The sequence below is a fragment of the Cynara cardunculus genome, assembly GCF_001531365.2.
Source record: "Cynara cardunculus var. scolymus isolate 2C chromosome LG 15, CcrdV1, whole genome shotgun sequence".
NCBI classification, from domain to species: domain Eukaryota; kingdom Viridiplantae; phylum Streptophyta; class Magnoliopsida; order Asterales; family Asteraceae; genus Cynara; species Cynara cardunculus.
In genome coordinates, this window is record NC_037542.1 from 12,646,512 (window position 1) to 12,669,418 (window position 22,907).

General features: G+C 36.6%; 2 protein-coding genes across 6 annotated transcripts; one reads left to right on the plus strand and one right to left on the minus strand.

The window, feature by feature from the left end:
- Window positions 1-1,089: 1,089 nt before the first annotated feature.
- On the plus strand, window positions 1,090-19,970 carry LOC112528624 (MAP3K epsilon protein kinase 1-like). Of its 5 annotated transcripts, none has more exons than XM_025139646.1 (25): window positions 1,090-1,409; window positions 2,777-2,911; window positions 4,009-4,029; window positions 4,712-4,785; window positions 4,877-4,967; window positions 5,037-5,120; window positions 7,464-7,565; window positions 9,498-9,629; window positions 9,834-9,905; window positions 10,109-10,215; window positions 11,815-11,905; window positions 12,010-12,399; window positions 13,805-13,967; window positions 14,052-14,128; window positions 14,203-14,247; window positions 14,826-15,005; window positions 15,095-15,184; window positions 15,636-15,727; window positions 15,821-15,904; window positions 16,277-17,097; window positions 17,224-17,615; window positions 17,706-17,840; window positions 18,238-18,644; window positions 19,295-19,409; window positions 19,528-19,970. In XM_025139646.1, the coding sequence occupies exons 1-25, from the start codon at window positions 1,350-1,352 to the stop codon at window positions 19,702-19,704; spliced, it is 4,137 nt and encodes a 1,378-aa protein (XP_024995414.1). In that variant the 5' UTR covers window positions 1,090-1,349; the 3' UTR covers window positions 19,705-19,970. The 5 variants fall into 5 exon arrangements, with proteins under 5 accessions (XP_024995414.1, XP_024995411.1, XP_024995413.1 ...); XM_025139644.1 differs by having other exon boundaries at window positions 1,101-1,193; window positions 1,293-1,409; window positions 13,805-14,128; XM_025139643.1 differs by having other exon boundaries at window positions 13,805-14,128.
- A 711-nt stretch (window positions 19,971-20,681) lies between these two features.
- Window positions 20,682-21,233, minus strand: LOC112528548 (zinc finger protein ZAT5-like). Its single transcript, XM_025139572.1, has one exon. The coding sequence runs from the start codon at window positions 21,231-21,233 to the stop codon at window positions 20,682-20,684; it is 552 nt and encodes a 183-aa protein (XP_024995340.1).
- Window positions 21,234-22,907: the final 1,674 nt, after the last annotated feature.

The following is a 22,907-nucleotide window of genomic DNA, read 5'->3' on the forward strand; positions in this document are numbered from 1 at the left end:
CTTTACATTCAACATGATAATTAAAAATAAAATTAATTTTTATTATTAAATTACACTTTATACTTTTATAATTAGTTATTTTAATTTACCTTTTTATTATTTTTTATTATTTAATTCAAAAAATAGGAAAAAAGATCCAAACATCCAACTTTAAATAAAATAAACACATTCCTGAGCAAACCTATCGCATTAACATGAGAAGACAACTCATCTCCTCGCAACACATGGGTGCAAGACCATCAACTCACCGCATCACACGCGAGAAACCCAATTTGTTGCATCATATGGGTGAGACAAGTTAACTTGTCGCATCACAATGATGCAACAAAACTTACTCCTCACATCACACTGGTGCGATAACCACACTTTATCAAATCAAATATGATGTGGCAACTTGAAGTTATCGTATCACACAGATGCGACAACCTTAAGTCATCGCAACATAAAGATGCAATAATACCGAATGTTGATCAAAAACCCAGATTTTTATAACTCATGGTTTTGCCACCCTTATCGTGATATACATTTTCCCTTGATATGTCACCCTTATTTCAGTATACATCTCTCATTGATATGCCACTCTTATTCCCACGATGATATAATCATAACAAAAAAAACCTCAATTTTGCCAATTATGACATCAAAACAATTTTATAACAACATTTCATATGAAAAACCATATAATTCTATACCCAGTTTTCAAATTTCCTTATATCTCATGTATCATCCTCCAATAAGATAACTTAATTATCTCATTATAATGGTAATAATAATAAAAGGCGGTGATGATAATAAAAAGAATTTAGGCATAATGACATATTCAACCCCTCTACTTACCATTGCTTTTCAAAAACCACCACAAGCTTTATAACCATAATAACCCCGATTATCACATTTATAACACCTAACTAATTTGGACGAAATCGAAACAAAAAGACAAAATTGAAAATAAAATTATAATGAAGGAATGTGAACAATCATTTTATTTCTTGAAGGATCAAAGTGAACTTATCAAAGAGTTTAAGGACCATGTTTGTAATTCATTGAAAAACATTAATATTAGGCTTGCAACAGACATATTGACAGAAAGGACGACCAATTGGAACAACCTAACAACAGTATTTTGCCCCTCTTCCGATTCTTGAGAACTCGTCGGAGATTCTGCAGTCGATCACTTTCCGCCGGCCCATTGTGTTGTCCCCCATCTTCGTTTTTCCGTCTTCTTCGAAATCGAAAGAGTCTAACCCTTCATTTCACTTGAATAAGCAATAATGGCAGAATTCTTATTCTAGGGTTACTGAAAACCCTCCTCCCTTACTGAAATTCAAAGAGACAGGGAGGGGAGAGATATGTCTCGGCAAGCGACGACGACCGCGTTTCATAAGTCCAAGACCCTGGACAACAAATATGTAAGAAATGCTCACAATTTCGCCCAATTTGTATACCGTATTTCGTACTACTACTACTACTAGTCCCTTCGTTCCAATAAATTGGACCCGTTCTTTTGACCTTGGATGTCAAATCCTGCACTTTATGGTTGCAAAATTGATATGGGTTTTGAAGATTTCAAGAAAATATGGTTAACTACTTCAAACTTTCTCAAGTAGTTTGATGGATTAATGTTGGTGTTCTTGTTGCATCACATTCCTTAACAATCTTGCTTTAAAAGAGTACTAGGTTTGATATAATCAAAACATGGCCCTTTCAGCATGTTTTGGATATGCAACGGGGTTTGGGATTAAAAAGAAGTTACGAGAGTGCTTAATGTTATTGGCTATTTTTCTAATCACTTAGCATTAGGGCTCTAAGTTATTTGATTTTTCAGTCTCTGTTTGGAAACCAGTAGCACATCTATAGACTTGGTTTAGGAGCGAAGCAATGTAGCTTCATGAAATAGCTTGTATAGTTAGAATTCAACCAGATGTAGCTTGATATCTTATAAGTGGGTTTTGTAGTACTACAATTTCCAATTGAATAATGAGGTGGTTGGAAAATATTAGCACATTTTTTTAGCATTAGGGCTTTCGATTCTTTGAATTTTAGAACGCAAGTCCTTCAAGCTCACAATGATATATTCCCTCCAAATAGCATTTGATGTTCGCTGTTCTGTACTTCAAATTGATGAATTTATGAGAATATTTGGACGAGTGAATCAACTTTACAATAAATGCTATGCACAATAAATGTTGATGTTGAATTTGTAAGCAAATCCATGTTGACTTTGAATTAGGAAAGTATTAGATATTTAACATTGAAAGTCAAGGTATATCCCTTTTTTCGGAACACGATATTTTGTTTGTTTAAAAATGTTTAATCAGTCATTTTGGTTCATCTTGGGAAAGGGTATTTATGACACCAATCGAGAAGTTTGAGTTATTTTTTTTCAGAAACATGGGTTTATGAGGCTGTTTCCCGTTAAAGAAGACCCCCCTCATGTAGATTAATATAGGTTTAACTTAATTATTGTAAAATACGTTTTTCCCGGCAGAGAGGGGAGGTTTAGTCAACGAATAGAATGTTACTTTTTTGTGACCGGAAGGTCACGTTTTTTAGTCTCAGAAAACAATCTCTTAAAAAAAATGTAAGGGGAATGTTTCCATACAAAGATTTTTTCTGCCACAAACGTTGGTTGCAAGGCCGAGGAAATTGGTCTTTGGTGCTATGGTGGTTGTCTTTTATATTCCTCCTGGTAGAATATTTGTTTTTCTATGTTCTACTTGGCTTGGGATATATGCATATTAAATTCAAGTATGCTATTCCTTTTATATTTTGGTAGATGCTTGGAGATGAGATTGGGAAAGGAGCATATGGTCGAGTATACAAGGGCTTGGATTTGGAGAATGGGGATTTTGTTGCAATAAAACAAGTTTCTTTGGAGAATATTGCACAGGAGGATCTTAACATCATCATGGTATAATTTAATCGTTTTTTTTTCTGAGGTTAATAATCTCCCCCTTTCCCTGCTTGTGTTATCGCCTTTTTAACCTTGTTCATTTTTTTATCCTTTCATTATTTACTTATTTTCATTAATATTTAGTGAAACAATGAATGATCTTTTGGTCTTGTTCATTGGTTTTCTTCATTTCCAATGCGTACTTATTTCTCTATGTTTATTATTTGTTTTTATTATGATATATTTGCCTCTCCTTCAAGGCAGTGAAACACTAGTAGATTCTTAAATCAAGAGTCAGAATATGGTTTCGCCTTTGCAACTATATGTGCACATACATTTGAATCGCCTAGTAGCGGGTTCTTTAGGTTTTTGGTAAGCATAGTTGCAATAATTTTTTGCGCTTGCAATTAGTTGCAATATATATTGTATTTAATGAGTACGCTTCTTTTGAGGTTGTTGGAAACCTGAAACCATAGCAATAAGAAGCTACTTGTTTAGTCTTCATAGTTCAAGAAATTTTGTTGGGGTAAGAAGTCTACAAGGATATCTTTCTTTTGGTTTTCTGTGGTCTCTTGCATCTTTGGCACAACTAGTTGCGAAAAGCATCCCGTAAGGATTTAAAGGCACCTATATAGTTTGAACACAAGACTTGTTAAACCCAGGTCTTAAGCCTTACCTGGTATACAATCGACTTTCCTCATCTTATGTAGTCATTTGCTGAACTGAATATACATACACTGTACCACATCTGTTGCCATTTCTTATGCCCTCACTAATGCCATAGGATATGATTAATTCAATCTTCTTGCTATCCATGCTACTGTTTAGTTTAAAGGCAGCTTTGCAATGTATTTTTTATGGTGTCTTGTCTCTTTTTAGACACTCACATGGTTTTATATTTAATTTCTCATAATATTTAGTGAATTTCCATTGTTTCAAACATGTGATATGATGTATTTTATTGCCTCTTATGTGATCTTTAATTATTTATAATATGATGATCCTATTGGTCAAGTAGCATGTTGATGTGCGACTACTTCATTATTTTGTATTAATACTTCTGTTTCTTTCTTTATGGATAAATTATGATCCAATCGGACGTGGTAACTTCTCAGCAAGAGATTGACTTGCTTAAGGTAATCCCTTTGTTCTAACCTCGTTGTACTTATTTTCCGTAATTACATGAAAATTCTAGAAGATTCATAAACCATCACTTCATTTTCCTGGCTAAAATACAATGTAGGCTTGATCGATTTCCTTAAGACATCCTCTGTTTTTCTCCAAATTCATGTTCTTTTTCATTTTGTAATGTCCAAAATAGAAGTCGTCTTTAACAAGTCAAGTACCCCCACATTTTTACTTCTAAGTGCATGCTCCTGCCATTTGCCAAAGCTGAAAAAATCGAACAAATATACATATATTTTTTTTGTTGCATGCAAGTGAATGCTGGGCAAGTGTTTGGTGCAGGAGTTATGTTATCAAAGGTTTAACCACAGATTTTATATCTGATCAGTATGTCATATTTTCTGTCAATGAGAGCACTTAATTCGGGATGTAAAAGAAGCTGTTTTCTCTAAATGTGAATGACAGTTTTAGGCAATGCTGTGGTTGGTTATTTAATGGACATATTTTCATGAGTATATATAGACATAATAATCCAATAGGCGTTGGCTCTGACCAACCTCTGCAATATCTCTGATTGGTGATAATTCGTGGCTATTTAAATCACCTGAACAATGCCACTTCCAAATTTGGAGATGTGGATCATATCGTGGTTTGAATCTTCATGCAATATGATGCTTTTTTCTTTTGATGCAGAATTTGAATCACAAAAACATAGTAAAATATCTTGGATCCTTAAAGACCAAGACCCATCTTCATATAATTCTTGAGTAAGTATGGTGGATTTCTTAATCTGCAATGTGTTTATAATTGGTATCAGCTTTGAAATCATTGTTTAATCGGTGGTGCTTTTGATTAAAGGTATGTGGAGAATGGCTCACTTGCAAACATAATCAAGCCAAACAAATTTGGGCCATTTCCTGAATCATTGGTGGCTGTTTATATAGCTCAGGTTTGTTACTGGCTTTTAATATATCTAGCTGGCCCAAGTATCGTATTACTGACCTTAATGTGTGGGCAGGTCTTGGAGGGCTTGGTTTATTTACATGAACAGGGGGTCATTCATCGGGATATTAAGGGGGCAAATATTTTGACTACTAAAGAGGTATATATGTTTCCTTGGTGGCAGCTGGTTCATATTGTAAATGCATTTTCTTGATTATTTTCCATGGATCTTCTTCCCTACATGCAGTTGGGTCGGATTTAGTCCATGCTTTGTTATATTCATGGCAGGACTTGTTTGTGAAGTCATTTTTTCCACTTGAATAAGTTAACATGTTGCTTCCTTAGCCACACTAATATTTTATTTGGTTTATGAGTTGTATGCTCCACTTGAGCAAGTTCATCTATTAGTTAGATTCCATGGCAAGTGGGTACACCATGAAATATAGTATTATTCTAATTTTAGGATAAAGGCTGTATGCTTGTACTATTAAGATGTTTTAAAGATCCTACTTAGGGTCGCTTAAGCTTCCGCCTAACTTTAAGGGCGCTCCCACCACTGGTTGGTTAGGGTGCTCTTGGTCTGCTGTCTGGGCTTAAGCATGAGTCATCACTTAGATGAACAACTAATTATTGAATTAAGCATCTAGCTAGCTTGTAGTTGTAGTTTCTAAAAAAACCTATTCTAAGCCTTTTTCTTGGGCAGTACCTCCCAACAAGATTGATCCATTTGGATCTTGGTCCATGATGGCCAGAATAAGTAAGAAAGATAAGAGCTAAGATTCAGGAAAGGAAGCTTTGTGGGAGAAAGAAGAAAAAGTATGTAAAGTGGATCTCACTCTAATAGCTCTGAATAAATTAAATACGTGCATTAAGAGTTGAGTATTGACACAAACAATAAGAGGTAGAGCTTCCCTGAGCAAGGACTCACTCGCCTACTCGATATAACTTGGGGATTAATTAACTTCTCTCGACTCGTGTTTATCAATCTATAATTTTTCAACTAGGAGATAATCTTTGCAATTGTTTTTGAGTAATTGTATTGTTGGAACAATGGGGATATTGGCATTGTGCTAAGGGGTAGAGGGGACATCTCTCTAAATGACTTAGCCTTGGTTTGGATGCTGCAATTGAAGCTATTTTTTCGAAGAGGTTGACGTGGAAAGAGGTTCTATTAGGCTGACAATAAATTTGAGAAAAGTTAGTGACAAATTGATTGCTAATAATAAAACTGAGGGTATGTCCTGTATCAGAACAGCGGAGCACATAACTAAGCTTGTCTGCTTTGGGTCTGAGCTTGCTGACCGCTGATGGATTTTCTTTTATAACCATTTTATCAAAAATGTTTTTATTATTTTTCCAAATAGAATTTACTGTTAACCTATATTTCTAGTTTGGGTTAGGGGCCTTGCTGTGTTGATTTGAGTTTTAGGTTGTCACAATTGTGGGCAGGTATGGTCATTGCTTGTAAGTTATTGTTCTTCATCACCTAGATTGATTTATATTCTTGGTCTCTTTTCTAAGTAAACGTTGTACGATTTTCCAGTGGCCTATGCTGTTACAGCGGTCAAAATACAAAATAGCGGTTAGGACTGAGATTTGAAATAGCGGTTATCGCGGTGGTATAGTCGTCCAAAAATAGCGGTTCATATAATAATTATTAGAATTACAATATATATATATATATATATATATATATATGCATACATAACTTAACATACATATGCATTAATTAGAAACATAGTTTCAACATCAAAACATCAACTTAAACAAGTTTCACACGAACAAAATAGGAAGCTGGAGCAGAAGCTGGGAAGCAGGGCTGTTGAGTGTTGAGTCGACGAGGAGGCTGGTGGCTGGAGTAAGACTCGTGGCTGGGAAGAAGAAGACGGAGGAGGATGTCGACTGTCGAGGAGGAGGCAGGGAGTATCGAGGTCGAGACAGTGAGCGAGGACTGAAGAGGACGATGATGTTGAAAGAAAATTGAAAACCTAATAAAGTCTAATCTAATTCGTTGACTGTTAAAGAATGGATTAAATGATTTAAAGTTTTAGACTATTAAATAAAACAAGTCCAAATATAATATAAAGGCCCAAGTCAAAAAAAGGCCCAAACAAGACCAAAATGTAAGCATCAGATTCAAAAAAGGCCCAACTGCAAATAATGGTATTGTGGACCGCTATTTTATGTCAAATATCGTTGAAATAGTGGCAAATTGCACCGCTATTCTCGGGACTACAATTTACCGCCGATATTTTACCACCGCAATTTTGTAGATCGATAACCGCTATTGCACCGATTTTAACAGCATAGCCAGTGGCTGATGCTTGCCACAGTTTGGGACCTAATGCGCTGAATAATCCTCAATATTTTAAAGTGTAGTTGTTCATTTTGCTGATTCGAGAGGCAGATCTGCTGATATCCTCAATTGAATTGCCCTTCTTTCTCATACTTTTAGCTGTAGAATTTATCTTACCTTGTTGCTTTTGTCTACTTTCTTTTTCAGGGTCTTGTTAAATTGGCGGATTTTGGGGTTGCCACGAAGCTAACTGAGGCAGATGTTAACACACATTCAGTTGTTGGCACACCTTACTGGATGGCTCCCGAGGTATGTTTGTATATCTCTTGTTCTTTCTATGATTCTTCATGTCTTGTCTAGTGTTGGATGGTTTTGTTTTATGGTCTGTGTATCTTCATTTGGTATCATCTTCTTCTACCTGTGTGGTGGGATACTGAGATCTTATTGCATAGCAGATATTGGTGTCTTCTGTAACAGAACAAAAGGTAGACGTGTTAGTTAGATGTTTATTACTATTGAGAGTTATTGTAACTTGGTTTGTGGCAACGATATTGCTGACTTTGAGTTCCTCATGATTGCTTTTAGCCTTGCTCATTGCTTCTTATATTCGGTCGATGTCTAAGATGCACCTTGGCATCTAAATACTATTCTTTTTTGGGCACTTCCAGTGAATTGGTCTCTTTAGTCTGCTAGTCTTGTCACCCTTATCCTAGTACATGGGCAGATATGGGGGAGTGATCCCGTTGGCCTTGGCCCTGGCCCTTATCCACTCTGTTGCCGTCCCTAGTAGGGAACAACATTTTTCTCTCTACGGTTTAAATTATTTACTCCTTCAAGGATCTCTTCAGTCCGAAGACTGTGTGGTAAAACAAATTATGTAAGTCAAATTTTAGGGCACATAAATTTGGGGTGGGGGGGCTAATTACAAAAGGGAACTGCTCACAACCAAGCTCCACACCATGAGTGGAGTAGTGGGCAAAGGGAATACTTAGATTTATTATGAGGATTATGGGGGGCCCTTAAATCATGTGTTGAAGACGAATTTTGTCTATACTGTTCTTGCTCGTGCCGCAATTTTTTATTGGTCAAATCATCCACTTGATCAAGAATGTGGTTTTCAATGTTCTATTCAGAGCACCCTAGCTTTTTTTGATAAATATGTTTGTATGTTGTAGGTTGGTTGACCGTTTGAAGCATTGTAGGAAGACATTAGGTAGACCCTTATGATTCCAAAATAGGAAGTTTTATCTTGATGATAGAGAGTATTTGATGATCTAGGGATATACAAGAGATGAATTGGGAAATGAAACTATCTAATGGCCAGTCGATTTGATAGTGCATTTTTTTGTGAATGTGGGTAGACAATTCATGTCATCGGGGATGACTCATCCCTCATACTAGCTATTGAGGATTTTCTATGGATCTTATGGTATCTCAAAGGCACTCTTCAGTGAGGTCTTTTATATACAAATTCAACACACACTCTTATTCCAAGGATGAATGGGTATTGCCCATTTTGTCTTTCTTGAAGGGAAGTTTTTGTATTTCTAACAGTAAGAACATGATCTTGTTTTTCTCTCTAGTTCCCATTATGAGTATAGCATACAACTTGCATTATGACATTGGTTGGTTAAGGAGCTGAGCTATTTGGTGACATCATAATTTGAGCGCATCTTTAAGAATCATAATTTCTATGTGCATACCAAACATGTCAAGGTGGATCGTCACGCTGTTTGTAATATGTTTTGAGGGCCTCTCTCCATTAGCTTGTTAGAATTTAATCTCGAAACCATGTTGAAGATATTTTGACTAGTGTTTCGTAGGGCTCAAATTGATGTGCATGTCATAAGTTTGGCACTTTTTATATCTATTTTCAATGTGAGGTGGCTTGAACATTTAGGATAGTCCAGTTGATAATATCAAACAAGTTTCAAAGATATTGTATGAAAATAACCACAAACGTTGATACCACCGACTAATTTACTGTAGTGTCAAACATTGATTTAATCCTGGAAACATAAGAAAACAGTTTTTAGTACAGAGATGATAATGTTAAACATGTGCTCCAGGTGTCACCACGTTTAATGCTCGCTTGATACTCAGCGCCACTTATTATAGGAGATATATGCAACAATAATCTGTTCCAAAGATGCACACTACGGGAGCTAGCAAGTTGTAACGTAATGTCAAGTCGAGATATGGAAGTTTACATTTATGTCTGTCTAAATTTTCTTTCTTCAGGTCATTGAAATGTCAGGAGTTTGTGCTGCATCTGATATATGGAGTGTGGGTTGTACTGTGATTGAGCTACTTACTTGTGTGCCTCCATACTATGATCTTCAACCCATGCCAGCTCTCTTTAGGATCGTTCAGGTGTTCTCTCCTTAATTCCCATCAATTTCTACCACATGATTTTATGATAATTAATGTTGTGCAGGCAATTTTTACTTCTGTTCGAACCTGATGCTTTAGCTTTGGCTGCAATGGTTTTCGTTTTGTTGTGGCAATTTTGTTGTTGATGGTCCATTGGCTTTGAATGATCTCAGTTACTGAATTGCTTCAATTTTTGTCCTTCAGGATGAAAATCCTCCAATACCGGATAGCTTGTCACCTGGCATCACGGATTTTCTGCGTCAGTGTTTTAAAAAGGTATGGTTGATATAAACCATCTGGTTTCATGTTTTCTTTTTGTACTTCTACTTTTGCTTTGTGCTTGTAATGCTGTATGCTTTAAGTTTCCTGGAGCAAAGGAGATCTTACTCTTGTACCTTCTCAATTTTGGTTGCTTTTTTATTTCATTGTATGCTAAGAAGTTATCTATGCTCTATCTAACATTCAACTTCGTATTTCAGGATGCTAGGCTGCGACCCGATGCAAAGACACTGCTTTCTCACCCATGGATACAAAATTCGAGGCGTGTTGTATTGCAGTCTTCACTCCGCCACAGTGGTACACTGAGGTAGTTGCTGTAAACCTTCAGTCTGTTTCCTTCTTTCCTGTTTTGAACTTGTGTTGTGTGTGCTAGATCCCTTATTCTGGCAATTTGTTGTGTTTATATTGCCATATGTCCTGGTAGTGTGCTATAGTTGTAAAGTATTTGCACGATTATATTTTTTGTTTTGCCAAACAGTCTCCGCACTACTTCTCTTGTAGAACTTTGGAATGATCCCATTGGTGGAATGGTTCTTTTTTCTTTTATTAGTAGGCCTTATTGGAGCTTATGAGCATTTAGAAAGAGTCGTGCTGTCTCCATTTCCAGAACCTCACTGCCAGTGCATTGGGTTGCTTATTCGACTGGTTAATCATTCTGTTTGATTCGTTGGTACCTCTTGAATGGGTCAGAGGACATTAAATCCAGATCAAGTTCTGCTTCTTTGCTGGGTCTATATTGCATGCTGCTCACACAGGACTCTTGAAGTGCCATTTCTACACTATGAGTATATGTCTATTGAACAACTTACCAAGGTTGATCTGGTACTAGAACTACATGGAAAGAGAAGTTCATCTACTGTCATTTATTCAGACTTCAGAAACAGAAGTATAGAGCTGAACTCAGGAAAAGGTAGACGGACATGCTAGCATTACTTGTCCTAATGGATGTTGCTTTGGAGGGTGTGGCAAAAGATTACTGGGACAGCCTCACTGTCCCTTGATTTATCAGTGGGACCAGACTAGCCATCCTCTTTTCACCTTCTCTTGCATTAGTCGAAAAATGCTACTTTCAGATAACTATTCCCTGGGAGTTTGGAGGATCATCTTGACCAGATGCGGTTGTTCATTGGGAAAGAGGAACAAAAGGTGTCTCTAAGCTTTCTGGTTCGCTAGTGGGTGACGAGGGGGTAAAAGAAGGCTTCATCTCACTTATCCATGGATGTATGCTGCATCTTGTCTGATAACCATCTTTTTGTAAAGGTGCCTACAGACTGTGAGCTAGTAATTAAACTTCTTAAGTTGAGATTGATCAAATTGTAGATTGTTGAATGAAAGAGAAATAAGTTACTGTTAGAGAAGTAGGGAGAGAAAAAGGGTGAGGTCACTGTATACTAATTGAAACTAAAAGTTGTATGACTACATGAAATCAGTTCATAAATCACTCAATACTTGATGCAGATAAGAATTTACGACAACTACTTTGTTGCTTATACAAGTGACCAACTCAGTTTTGCTCTCCCATTATGTCTTTCCGAAGCTTAAATAGCTTTCTTCTATGCATAGACAATAACTCAATGATTACAGCAGGTATTTTGTTTAAAATAGTATATTCCTTATATCTGCTTCAAGTGGTGCAAATACTTGTTTAAAGAAAAATATTGCATTGTCTTTACATTTCTACCAACGAATTGTTAAACTGTAGCTGGTCTGCATCTCACCCTTCAATTTTTTTCCTTCTCCACTTTTGGATGTTACTGGTTACATATTTATCCTGCTGTTAGTTTCCGTTTAGGCATTTCCTTATGCTCCTATCAATGTCCTATAGACCAGGATAGAAATTACTTTTCATATAAGTTTTGGTCTTGGACTTTATGTTTCAATATCTGAAGACCATTTATTTTTCCAGAAACATAGAAGATGATGGTTCAACCGGTGTGAAAACTTCAAATGCAGATGATCTAAGTACTGCTGAGACTCTCTCGGCAGAGAAAATCGAAGTATTTCCTTGTAATTGGAACTGATAAGTACAGAATTTTGTAAAAGCTGGTATTGCCAGCAAGTTATTCGTTCCATTATTACTAATTGATATTTCCATTCTCAGGAAACTAAAACAGACTTGCTATTAGCAGAGGCTACTCTTGCTGGCAAGTCTTATGAGGGAAATGATTCAAGTAATCATACCGTTGATGAAAAAGCAGATGCATCCGAAGAGGATATTTCAGCTGACCAAGTTGCAACTTTAGCCATTCATGAGAAGTCACCATTAGAATCTTCATCTGTTAATGATGAAGCATCTAATCAAGCAGAGGTCCATGAGCAATTAGAATTGAGTTCCACCGAGGTAGTGGTAACAAATGGTGACTCTGGACCTTCAGAGTCAAAAACAAAGACCACGACAGATAAGAAAGTTAAAGAAAATGGAAGTTCTGTTGCTGCGGAGAGCAGTTCAGATAATTCTTGGCACAGAGGCCATGACTACAGTAGCCAAAAGGTATATTGCATGTTTCTTTCATGAAAAGTTGTCTTACCTCTGAAATCCATATATAGATTTTTCCAAGATCGAGTACTCTCCAATTAGCTGTTACTATGCTGTTTCTAAACGCAGGGTGCTTGCATTTTTTAATATAGAAGTTAAAATAATGTTTAATCTACTTGCATTTAATAAGTATATACAATATCCTTAGTGAGGGCTACTATCGTTGACACGGGAAAAGGAAATTCAGAAGCAAGGGTCTGCAATTGCAAGTTATTAATCCAAGCTGATATACACCCCAAAGGTTTTTCTGCAGAATCTGTGTTGGAGGTGTGCAACTTCAGATCCTAAATATTTTCTTAAGCCAATTGATTGTAGGGTTTAAAGTAAGCACCTGTCCTAGAATCTAGATTACTCACGCATACTACCTATGTAGCATAGACCCTTAAGATTGCTGCTGTTTGAAGTTTTGAACACTCAACGTCCTTACACTTCAGGCATTCATTAGACATTCCTGCATCGTTTTAATTACCTCTCAGTGCCTCTTTGACATGTCTGAAACTTCTTTGTAAAAATTGTTTGCAACTGTTTTGGTGTCCATATGATTCCTGGACTCTTTCCTGGCAATCATGGATACATCAGCTCTAGTCTCTTGCTATGGTAATAATACAAAGTGTTGGTGTTGATGACTATGTGGATATCTAAGAACCCTAGCCTGTAAACCTATCATGTATTATATTAGTATATTGTGCCTGTGGAGCAATGCCCATGATTAATGGTTTATTTCATTTATATATTTTTCATGACTTCTTACTCTCTAAAGCCATTTGTTAAAAGATTAAAGTTAATAATTTACAAAATTTACGTTATATGTATTTGGAAACAGTGGCGTGAATTCATTAGTATAGTGATTCTTTTTATTCGTAAATGAAACGTGTTTGTGCACATATGTGTTTGTGCCTGCTAAATGCCAAGCCATGTTGCTCGTTGATGTCAGTGCTATATAGTTTGCTTTGATTCTCATTCCCTTCCCCCGTGATATGTTATACCCTGGCAAAGAGACTAATCAAGCCCTGTGTTAATTCGGAGCTGGTGCCTCAGGGACCAATGATGGACTTCGATGGTGATACATCTATACATAGCTTAAGTGTGGGTGCAGGTAGCCCTCATTTATCCATGTTATTCAAGCTTCATGGTTGTAAACATGACTTTCTATGTATATTCTTTCAAGTCTGTTTCCTCATAGTTTTTACTTAACAAATGATATTCCTAGATAACAGTAAATCTATACAATATTTGTACCATTTGCCTGACAGCATCTTCACATCTGATTTCATAGTCGTGATTCTTGTCCTAAACACACATGTCAGGGAAAGTTCTAACTTTAGATTCATATGCATTCTCTTCCAACTTTTGCACGTAGGCTGTGAAGACATCAAGAACAGTTGGAGGAAATGAGCTAAGTAAATTTAGTGATACTCCTGGAGATGCTTCCTTGGATGACTTGTTTCAGCCCGTGGATAAAAATCTGGAGGATCGGTCAGCTGAAGCCTCAACATCTGCATCCTCATCACATGTTAATCAAGGTAACACATTTGCTGATGATGGTGGGAAAGGTGACTTGGCAAGACACTTAAGAGCTACAATTGCTCAAAAACAAAATGAACCAGGGCAGTCTAATGGGGGAGATATACTTCATCTAATGATGGGTGTTTTAAAGGAGGATGTTATTGGTATTGATGGTCTGGTAAGCTTGATAACATGTTTATATTTACATCGTCACTATTATCTGTGGCAATTCTGATTTCTTTTGTTTATCAGGGTTTTGATGATAAACTACCCGCAGACAACCTTTTCCACCTGCAGGTACTCTCTCTCTCTCTATATATATATATATGTATGTATGTATGTACACAGGGTTGGTTTCTGGTGAGGAGAGTTAAGGTGAGAAGCGTAAGAAGATATCTCCACCCTTGGATCGATCCTAATTGAATGTCAACACTAATGAGGTGCACTTGGATGCACTGGATCAATTTCCTTCTAAAGCGCAATTCATGGGTGGGCATGAGATCAAAAGCGATCAAGAGTTCAGATTTCTTCTTACGCTTCTCACCATTACTTCCCTTCTCACACGATCCTTCGCCCCCCCCCCCCCCCAAAACCACATATACATGTATCTCGACCCCCTTCCCCATGCGCTTTGGTATAGACAACAACCACTTATACCATCTTCACTTCACTGCCAATGGTGCAAATACTCTTATTTCTACTTTTATAGCATTACTTTATTGAGGCATGAAGAGTTTATTTTCCTTCGTAGTTTTATCTTCCAACTTCATCGTTGGTCAAAAATAGTTACTACGGATCCACATTTTTCATATCATTTCACAAGACAATAGCTATATCGTGTACACAAATTTTAATTCATAAAAATCGTCATGTAGGCTGTTGAATTTGGCAAACTAGTTTCATCATTGAGACCGGAGGAATCAGAAGATGTGATTGTGACCTCCTGTCACAAGTTAACAGTTTTCTTTCAACACCGTCCTGAGCAGAAACTTGTATTTATGACCCAACATGGCTTGCTCCCTCTTCTGGAATTGCTTGAGGTTCCTAGAACACGGGTATGGAAATTCAAGTGGCTTGCTACATCTTTTTCTTTTTTAGTTCAGATATTAGATAATTAGTGATGTATTTTACTGCTATCTTTTAGGTGCAGGTTATATGCTCCGTGCTGCAGGTTTTGAATCAAATTATCAAGGATAATACCGACTTCCAGGAAAATGCTTGTCTTGTTGGCCTTGTAAGTATTCTGTACCCTTTTATGACAGTAGGTTAAATGTTCAAACGTAGAGAGTGACCATAGATGCTTCCATGAGAGATTGCTTCTTAAGGAGAAGCATATATGGAGATATCAGATATCCCAATACTTTGTCAATAACTTCATTTACATTTGACTGGTTCTGGATGCACTATGTACTGTTGTAGTAATTGAAGTGGCATATGTTAAAGGATGTTCTTAATGCCCAATCGGCTGTTATTGTGCTGTGGTACTGTCAGCTTACACAAAAACTCATTGGCAAGGGTGTTGTAACTGTTAAAACAAAAGAAGTCTTTGTGATGCAATACGTATACAGCTTCTGATATACATTATTCGTGTGAGATCTTTGTGGACTTGAAATTTTTTGTACTCTTGATAGCCAATGATAAAGAGAGAACTTCTAACTATTTTAACCATCGAGAAACCTCCCCAGGTCCCTGTTGTTATGGGTTTTGCTGTGCCTGATAAAGCAAGAGAGGTTCGTATGGAAGCAGCTTACTTTTTGCAGCAACTTTGCCAGTCAAGGTAAAAAATTATCTCATGTCACGCTAACTTGCATAATTTTTTGTGCTTTACCGTACTAGGATTATGGATTAAGGTGGAGTCTTTTTGTTGCAGCTCATTGACATTGCAGATGTTCATAGCTTGCCGTGGGATACCTGTTCTTGTGGGATTTCTTGAGGCTGATTATGCAAAATACAGGTTTTTACCTTGTATACAAAGTTTCATACTAACTATGCAACTGTGATGAATCTTTTTGATGTAATGTTGGTTGGGTGTATATTGACCAATTCCAGAATGATCATTTGTAAAAGCTTTTCAAGTATCTGGTAACTTTGCAAGCTCTAAATTATGTGATCTATCCTGGTCAGACTTTGTAACATGCTTCTACTTTTTGTTGCATGGTAATAATACATGTGATGTATTCCCACAGTTTATTTGTGAGCATATAGGTGCATGCTAGTATCTGATATATGCATAGTGTCTGGAATAGCATCTGCCATCTGGTGATTATATAGGATCCGCGTCATGAATTTTGGGCAGAGCGTACTAATGAAGCCTTTTGAATTCCAGGGAAATGGTCCACCTAGCTATTGATGGCATGTGGCAAGTATTTAAGCTTCAGCGATCAACCCTTAGGAATGATTTTTGTCGAATAGCTGCAAAAAACGGAATATTACTCAGGCTCATCAATACCCTTTATAGCTTGAATGAGGCAACTAGGCTGGCTTCTATATCTGGTGGAGGTGGGTTTTCGATGGATGGTTTGGCTTTGCGATCTCGCTCTGGTCCACTGGATCCTAGTAATAATGCTTTTACACAGAGTGACAGTTCAGCCAATGGGTTGGATTATCCCGATCACCTTAAGGTCAAGCATGCTGCAACAGATCATCCTTTTCCTCCTGGACCTCAAGAATCTTCACGAGTTTCATCGTCTCACTCACCTGATTCGAGATTCTTTACGCTAGATACAGATAAACCTCAGTCGAGCAACACTAGTGCTGAAGCTCCAGCTACTTCAAGATCACCAGATTCAATGTCAATGGATAGAGTACCTGGTGCTACAGTGAAGGATGTTTCTGTAGAGAGAGATACTTCACAAGATGCAGAACCTAGACAGAGACTTTCTAATTTTGGAAGGTTGTCCGCTGACAAGCCTCGAAAATCCATGGATGCTGCATCAAATGGGTATCATGCTACAACTCAACAAGAAAATGTGCGTCCTCTTCTAAGTCTGTTGGACAAGGAACCCCCTTCACGACATTTTTCAGGCCAGCTTGAGTATGTACGCCATCTTACTGGCTTGGAGAAACATGAAAGCATACTCCCCCTTTTGCATTCATCTAATGAAAAGAAGACCAACGGGCTGGATTTCCTGATGGCTGAATTTGCTGGTATAGTGTTTTCATTTCTTGATGACTGCCTTTCTTATTTTTCTTGTTTTCTTTGTATTTTATGCATTAGCTTTGAGAGGATGTTGGTATTCTGATTTGTGTGTTTCTTTTATCATCATTGTACAGAGGCTTCTAGTCGTGGAAGAGAAAATGCTAACAGCGAGGCGATGCCTAGGACGACTCCACATAAATTAGTTAATAAGAAGGCTGGGACGGTGGCATCCAATGAGGGAGGGGCTTCAACATCAGGAATTGCATCTCAGACAGCATCTGGTGTACTCTCTGGTTCCGGAGTTCTTAACGCTAGACCAGGGAGTGCAACTTCATCTGGACTCCTGTCCCACATGGTATCACCGTGGAATGCAGACGTTGCTAGGGAATATCTGGAAAAAGTAGCAGATCTTCTACTCGAATTTGCTGGTGCAGACTCAACAGTGAAGTCCTACATGTGTAGCCAAAGTTTGCTTAGCCGGCTCTTTCAGATGTTCAATAAAATTGAACCCCCTATTCTGTTGAAGGTGCAGAATTTATTTCATAGTCAAGTTTGTTTCGCTTACATTTGTGGATATTTCACCCTATTGATACACTATTTGTTCCTTGGAATGCAGTTGTTAAAATGCATCAATCATTTGTCTACTGATCCACACTGCTTAGAGCATCTACAAAGAGCTGATGCCATCAAGCATCTTATTCCGAACCTTGACCTCAAAGATGGTCCCCTTGTGTCTCAAATTCATCACGAGGTGAGTGAAGTTGTGGGTGGTTATTCGAATATGATTCTCTTATGCTGGAGGTCCAAACTTAATGCATTCGCTCATTTGCATGCATATGCACAACCTGTGCTTACTAAAAATGAACTGATAATCTAATGAAGGCCTTTTTCCCTCTATATGTATCTTTCATGAGGATGTTTAAGGCGACAATTTACCTTTCCCAATAAAGATAATGCAGTCACAGACAAACAGCTGCTCTTTGGGCTAGAGGTCAGGACTCAGGTCCGCGTACATCTCGCCCTCCCTAGACCCCACCTGTGGGTGGGATAGGCTTTTTTGGTTTAGTAAAGATATTGCAAATATATATTGTTGATTATGATTCTTGACATGCTTTGAATAATCCATCATGAATTTTTGTCTCTTGAAGGTCCTCAATGCACTATTCAATCTATGCAAGATTAATAAGAGGAGACAAGAACAAGCAGCAGAAAATGGAATCATCCCACACTTGATGCGTTTTATCATGTCGGATTCTCCATTGAGACAATATGCATTGCCTTTGTTATGTGATATGGCCCATGCATCACGTAATTCAAGGGAGCAGTTAAGAGCTCATGGTGGGATGGATGTATACTTGAGTTTACTTGAAGACCAGCTTTGGTCTGTGACAGCGTTAGATTCAATTGCTGTTTGTTTGGCACATGACAATGACAACAAGAAAGTGGAGCAAGCGTTGCTAAGAAAGGATGCAGTTCAAAAATTGGTCAAATTCTTCCAGTGCTGTCCAGAACAGTTTTTCCTGCATATACTAGAGCCGTTTTTGAAGATTATCACGTATGTTTCTTTCACTTCCATATTGATCTGCTTATGTGTGTAACTGTGTATGTTTATATTCATTTGTAGTTTATTTAGGAACCGTAAGTATTTTTGAGAACCATGAGAACCAACTATTCTGAATTATTCATGATGAATAAACCTAAATATTCATGAATCGTTTTCATTATTCATGCTGAATTTCATGAATATCAGTCACGATATTAATCATGAATAATGCATGGACAGTTGGTTCTTACGGTTCTCACATGAACCTGCCCCAATGTTTTATTTGCACATTTTCTCTTCATGTTGATTGAAGTTATATGACTAGACACAGACATGTTTGTGTGTCTACATATGCGAGAATCTAAAGTGTATGCAGGCGTTCTGAAACGCCTGGTTATTTCTCTCAAATAAACATCAGAAAGGGAAACCTAAAATTTCATGTGCGGCCTTAGGTTGGATATCTCTCTCTCCATGTATGTGGAAGAAAGATTACGTTTTCCGAACTATAGCAATCATGACAATCTGCTTACGTCTTCATCTCAGATTCTCAGTTAAAACTAATTACTTTGGGTTAATAATGTGCACAATTTGCTTTTGTTTTTATCCGAAAGTTGCTTTTCTTTATATGCATGTAGCTTAAGAGCCTTGATCTCTTGTTGCAGGAAATCATCTCGAATAAACACAACATTGGCTGTTAATGGATTAACACCATTGCTCATTTCGAGGCTTGATCACCAGGACGCCATAGCTCGTCTCAATCTGCTCAAACTAATAAAGGTCGGAAACTTGGCATTGTTTGTGTGTTCCTCTATGTCCTTTGATGTTCTTTATAAAGTTGTTCCAACTGTCATTTACATTCAGAAAGAATGTCTGATATTTGGGTATCATGTGACAGGCTGTTTATGAACATCACCCGCGTCCAAAGCAACTAATCGTTGAGAACGACTTGCCTCAGAAACTTCAAAATTTAATCGAAGAGCGCAGAGATGGGCAGAGCTCCGGTGGTCAAGTTCTAGTGAAGCAGATGGCAACTTCACTGCTTAAAGCACTCCATATCAACACCGTTCTATGATGCAGGTCCATCCTATCTATCCATCTTCCCGTTGCCCTTGTAAATATAATTTTTTGTGTGGGGTGTAATTATTTTGCATTTCGTTTCTTGAAATCATGATTGTCGTGCTTGTTTTGTTCTGGTTTTTCATGTTTCATTTGTATCCTATCAAGTATCAACGACCATCTACCATGTATGACAAAGATGTATAGATTTATTCTTAAGAGTTGACCCGATTGTTGTAAGCCACAACGCACATTAAGTTGTATTTTGTACTTGTTTTTATATTATAAGTTTGCCCCTCTTCTTATACATCTAGTGTTAGAACCAGAATTCAGTAGGTCCTGTTAAGCTTAATCGCCACCTTAAATCCAGAAGAGAGTAAACGATAGTCGTTTTGGGTTGTGTTAGAGTCCCACATCAGCAAACACAGATCATCGAACTATACATACATACATATATATATATAGAGAGAGAGAGAACTCCAAAAAAATGAAAAACCGAGGAAAACTCTGGTAACCTACGGTATGCACATGTGCATAAGTAATTGAAGCTGTTTTTTGGTGTTTTTGCACATGTGAATGTTATGCACATGTGTATAACGTGTGCATGTTATGTACATGTGCATACCATACAAATGAATGGTTATCAGGGTTTTCCTCTGTTTTTTTTTTCTTTCCCTGAACCCGATCTTATATATATAAACCTTCTTTCTCTTTATCAATGTCCTTTAGTTAGAATTTAAAGGGGTTCCACTTAGGAGTTAGGGTTCATGTCTTACCAAAGGGGAAGAGTGTGTGTGAGTTTTGCTGTATATAAATATTATATATTTAGAAAAATGGTCTGTATATAATAAATATAATGTATTCACAATGCATAGTCTTAGGTAAGAATAAGAGGGTATTTGTGACACCACTTACAAAAGATTTGGTTGCACAAACTGCTAGTTAGCGACGGGTCGGTCTATCGATAACATTAAAACTATTGATAGTGTAAAATCAAATTGATAGTCGCAACTCCTTTGCTGCCAAAACCAACTCACTTTTCAACTTATGCTGTTGGTCTTCCTCCGCCTTCAGCCATTGTGGTTCCACTGCTGCAGATGTCGAATCACTTCCCACCACCTCCTCTGCCGCCTGTTGCCGCTGTAACTGCTCCTTGTTCATCGAAATCAGAGTCTTTTTAAGCCTGTGCCGTCTCATGTGGCCACCCAACGCCTGCCCTGTAGGAAACTTCTTCATGCACGCCTTGCATTGGTGTAATTTAGGAACAGCAGCTATTTGAAGGCTTAATGAACAGGCATCTTCATTGTGTATGAGCTTTCTGTGAATTCCCTGGTGGCCGCCGAGTGCTTGGAAAGTATCGAATTGCTTTCGGCAAGTCTTGCATTCATACCGACGATAACCCGAATTTTCCGCCGGAGAAGTGGAGTTTGCAGAAGCTGAGATTTCCGGGGAATGGTTAATGATGGTGCAGTTAGTATTATTAGTAGTAGTAGGAGGAGGAGGAGGAGGTTGTGTTGTGGGGGTTGTGTTCATGTTGATGGGCATGGCTGGAGTGTAGTCGATTAATGTGTGTAGTTAATTGTTTGTTTGAGGATGAGTGGAGTGGGTATTTATAATTATCAAGAATTATTATGGGTTAAGATACGTAGTGAATTATGGTAACTGGAGAATACTACTCCTAAAAGGAAACTGAATCTTTTCAAGTATTATGGCAATCTGTTTTTTCCCCTAATTTTTTATGTTTATGTTTAATATAATATATATATATATATATATATATATATATATATTATACAACCCTTGACATTTGTGCAACCAATACAACCCAATCTCAACCGTCCATTTAATTTGATGAATATGTGATTTCATAGAGTTTTGATTGTTTCCTAATATAAAGTATTAATCATAATTAATGAACTCTATTCATATTCCATAAATATTCAAATCATAATAAATGAACTCCCATCATTTCTATAAATATCTCAATTAATTGGGTTGCAAGGATTCTACAAATACACAAGGTTGTAAAAGAAATATACCCTATATATATATATATAGGGTATATTTTAAATGCAACCATGTCTATTTATACATTTAATGCAACCCAATCAATTGAGATATTTATGGAAATAATGAGATTTCATTTATTATGATTTAAATATTTATGAAAGATGACTAGAGTTAATTAATTATGATCAATATTTTATATTAGGAAACAATCAAAACTTTTATGAAATAACATATTCATCAAATTAAATGGACGGTTGAGATTGAACTGTATTGGTTGTACAAATGTAAAAAGTTGCATAATAACTTTTATATATATATATATATATATATATATATATATATAATATTATATAGTGGTTTATTTTATTTAAGAAGTTTAAATATTTTAAAAATCAGAGGGTTAGCAATTCATAATTGGTTTATCTTTTAATAGTTTCATTAAGAGGCAGCCTATGAATCATTAAGAAGTGAATCTTGTTTGACTAAAAAAAATCTGTCTCTTGATGGTTTTAAAATTCTTTGAATGATTTTGTATCTGGGGCTCCATTAACCATTCAGCGTCCTAATTTCATTCTAAACAATTATCAAACAATTATATTTTATTTTCCATTATATTATAAAAGCCTCTTAATCTTTCTAACTTCTTAATCATTCTGCATCAAACCATTCATCAATTGTTAAACAACTCCTTAATTACATATTTTAACATTTTTTTAATAAAATGAATATTTGAATTATATCTTTGATTGATCTACATTGCTGTAAATATACATAAAAGATAACTTTTAAAAGAAGTAGATAATCTAATAAATGAAAAAATATATCAAAATAGATATTAAATTAAAGATAATTAGTGATTGTTTTTTGGTTAATTTGTTTACTTCAATGTTTCTTTTGTATTTCACTTATAATTATTATATAAAATTTTTGTATTGCTAGGTACAAATTGTATAAACAGCTATATTTTACAGTCTGGTTTATAATTTAGTAAAATGCTCAAACTGCATATATGGTGCAGTTAATGGTTTTGGCCTGAAACATTGCATTGCACCATAAAACACCCTAGTTTAATTAAATAGATTCGAGGTAAAAAAAACCACGTTGCAATTTGTATCCACCACACATCAATCCAATAATTATAAATCATAAGTTCAAATCCACGTTACATAATCAATCCATATATAACTTTATTTGTTTATATATATATAT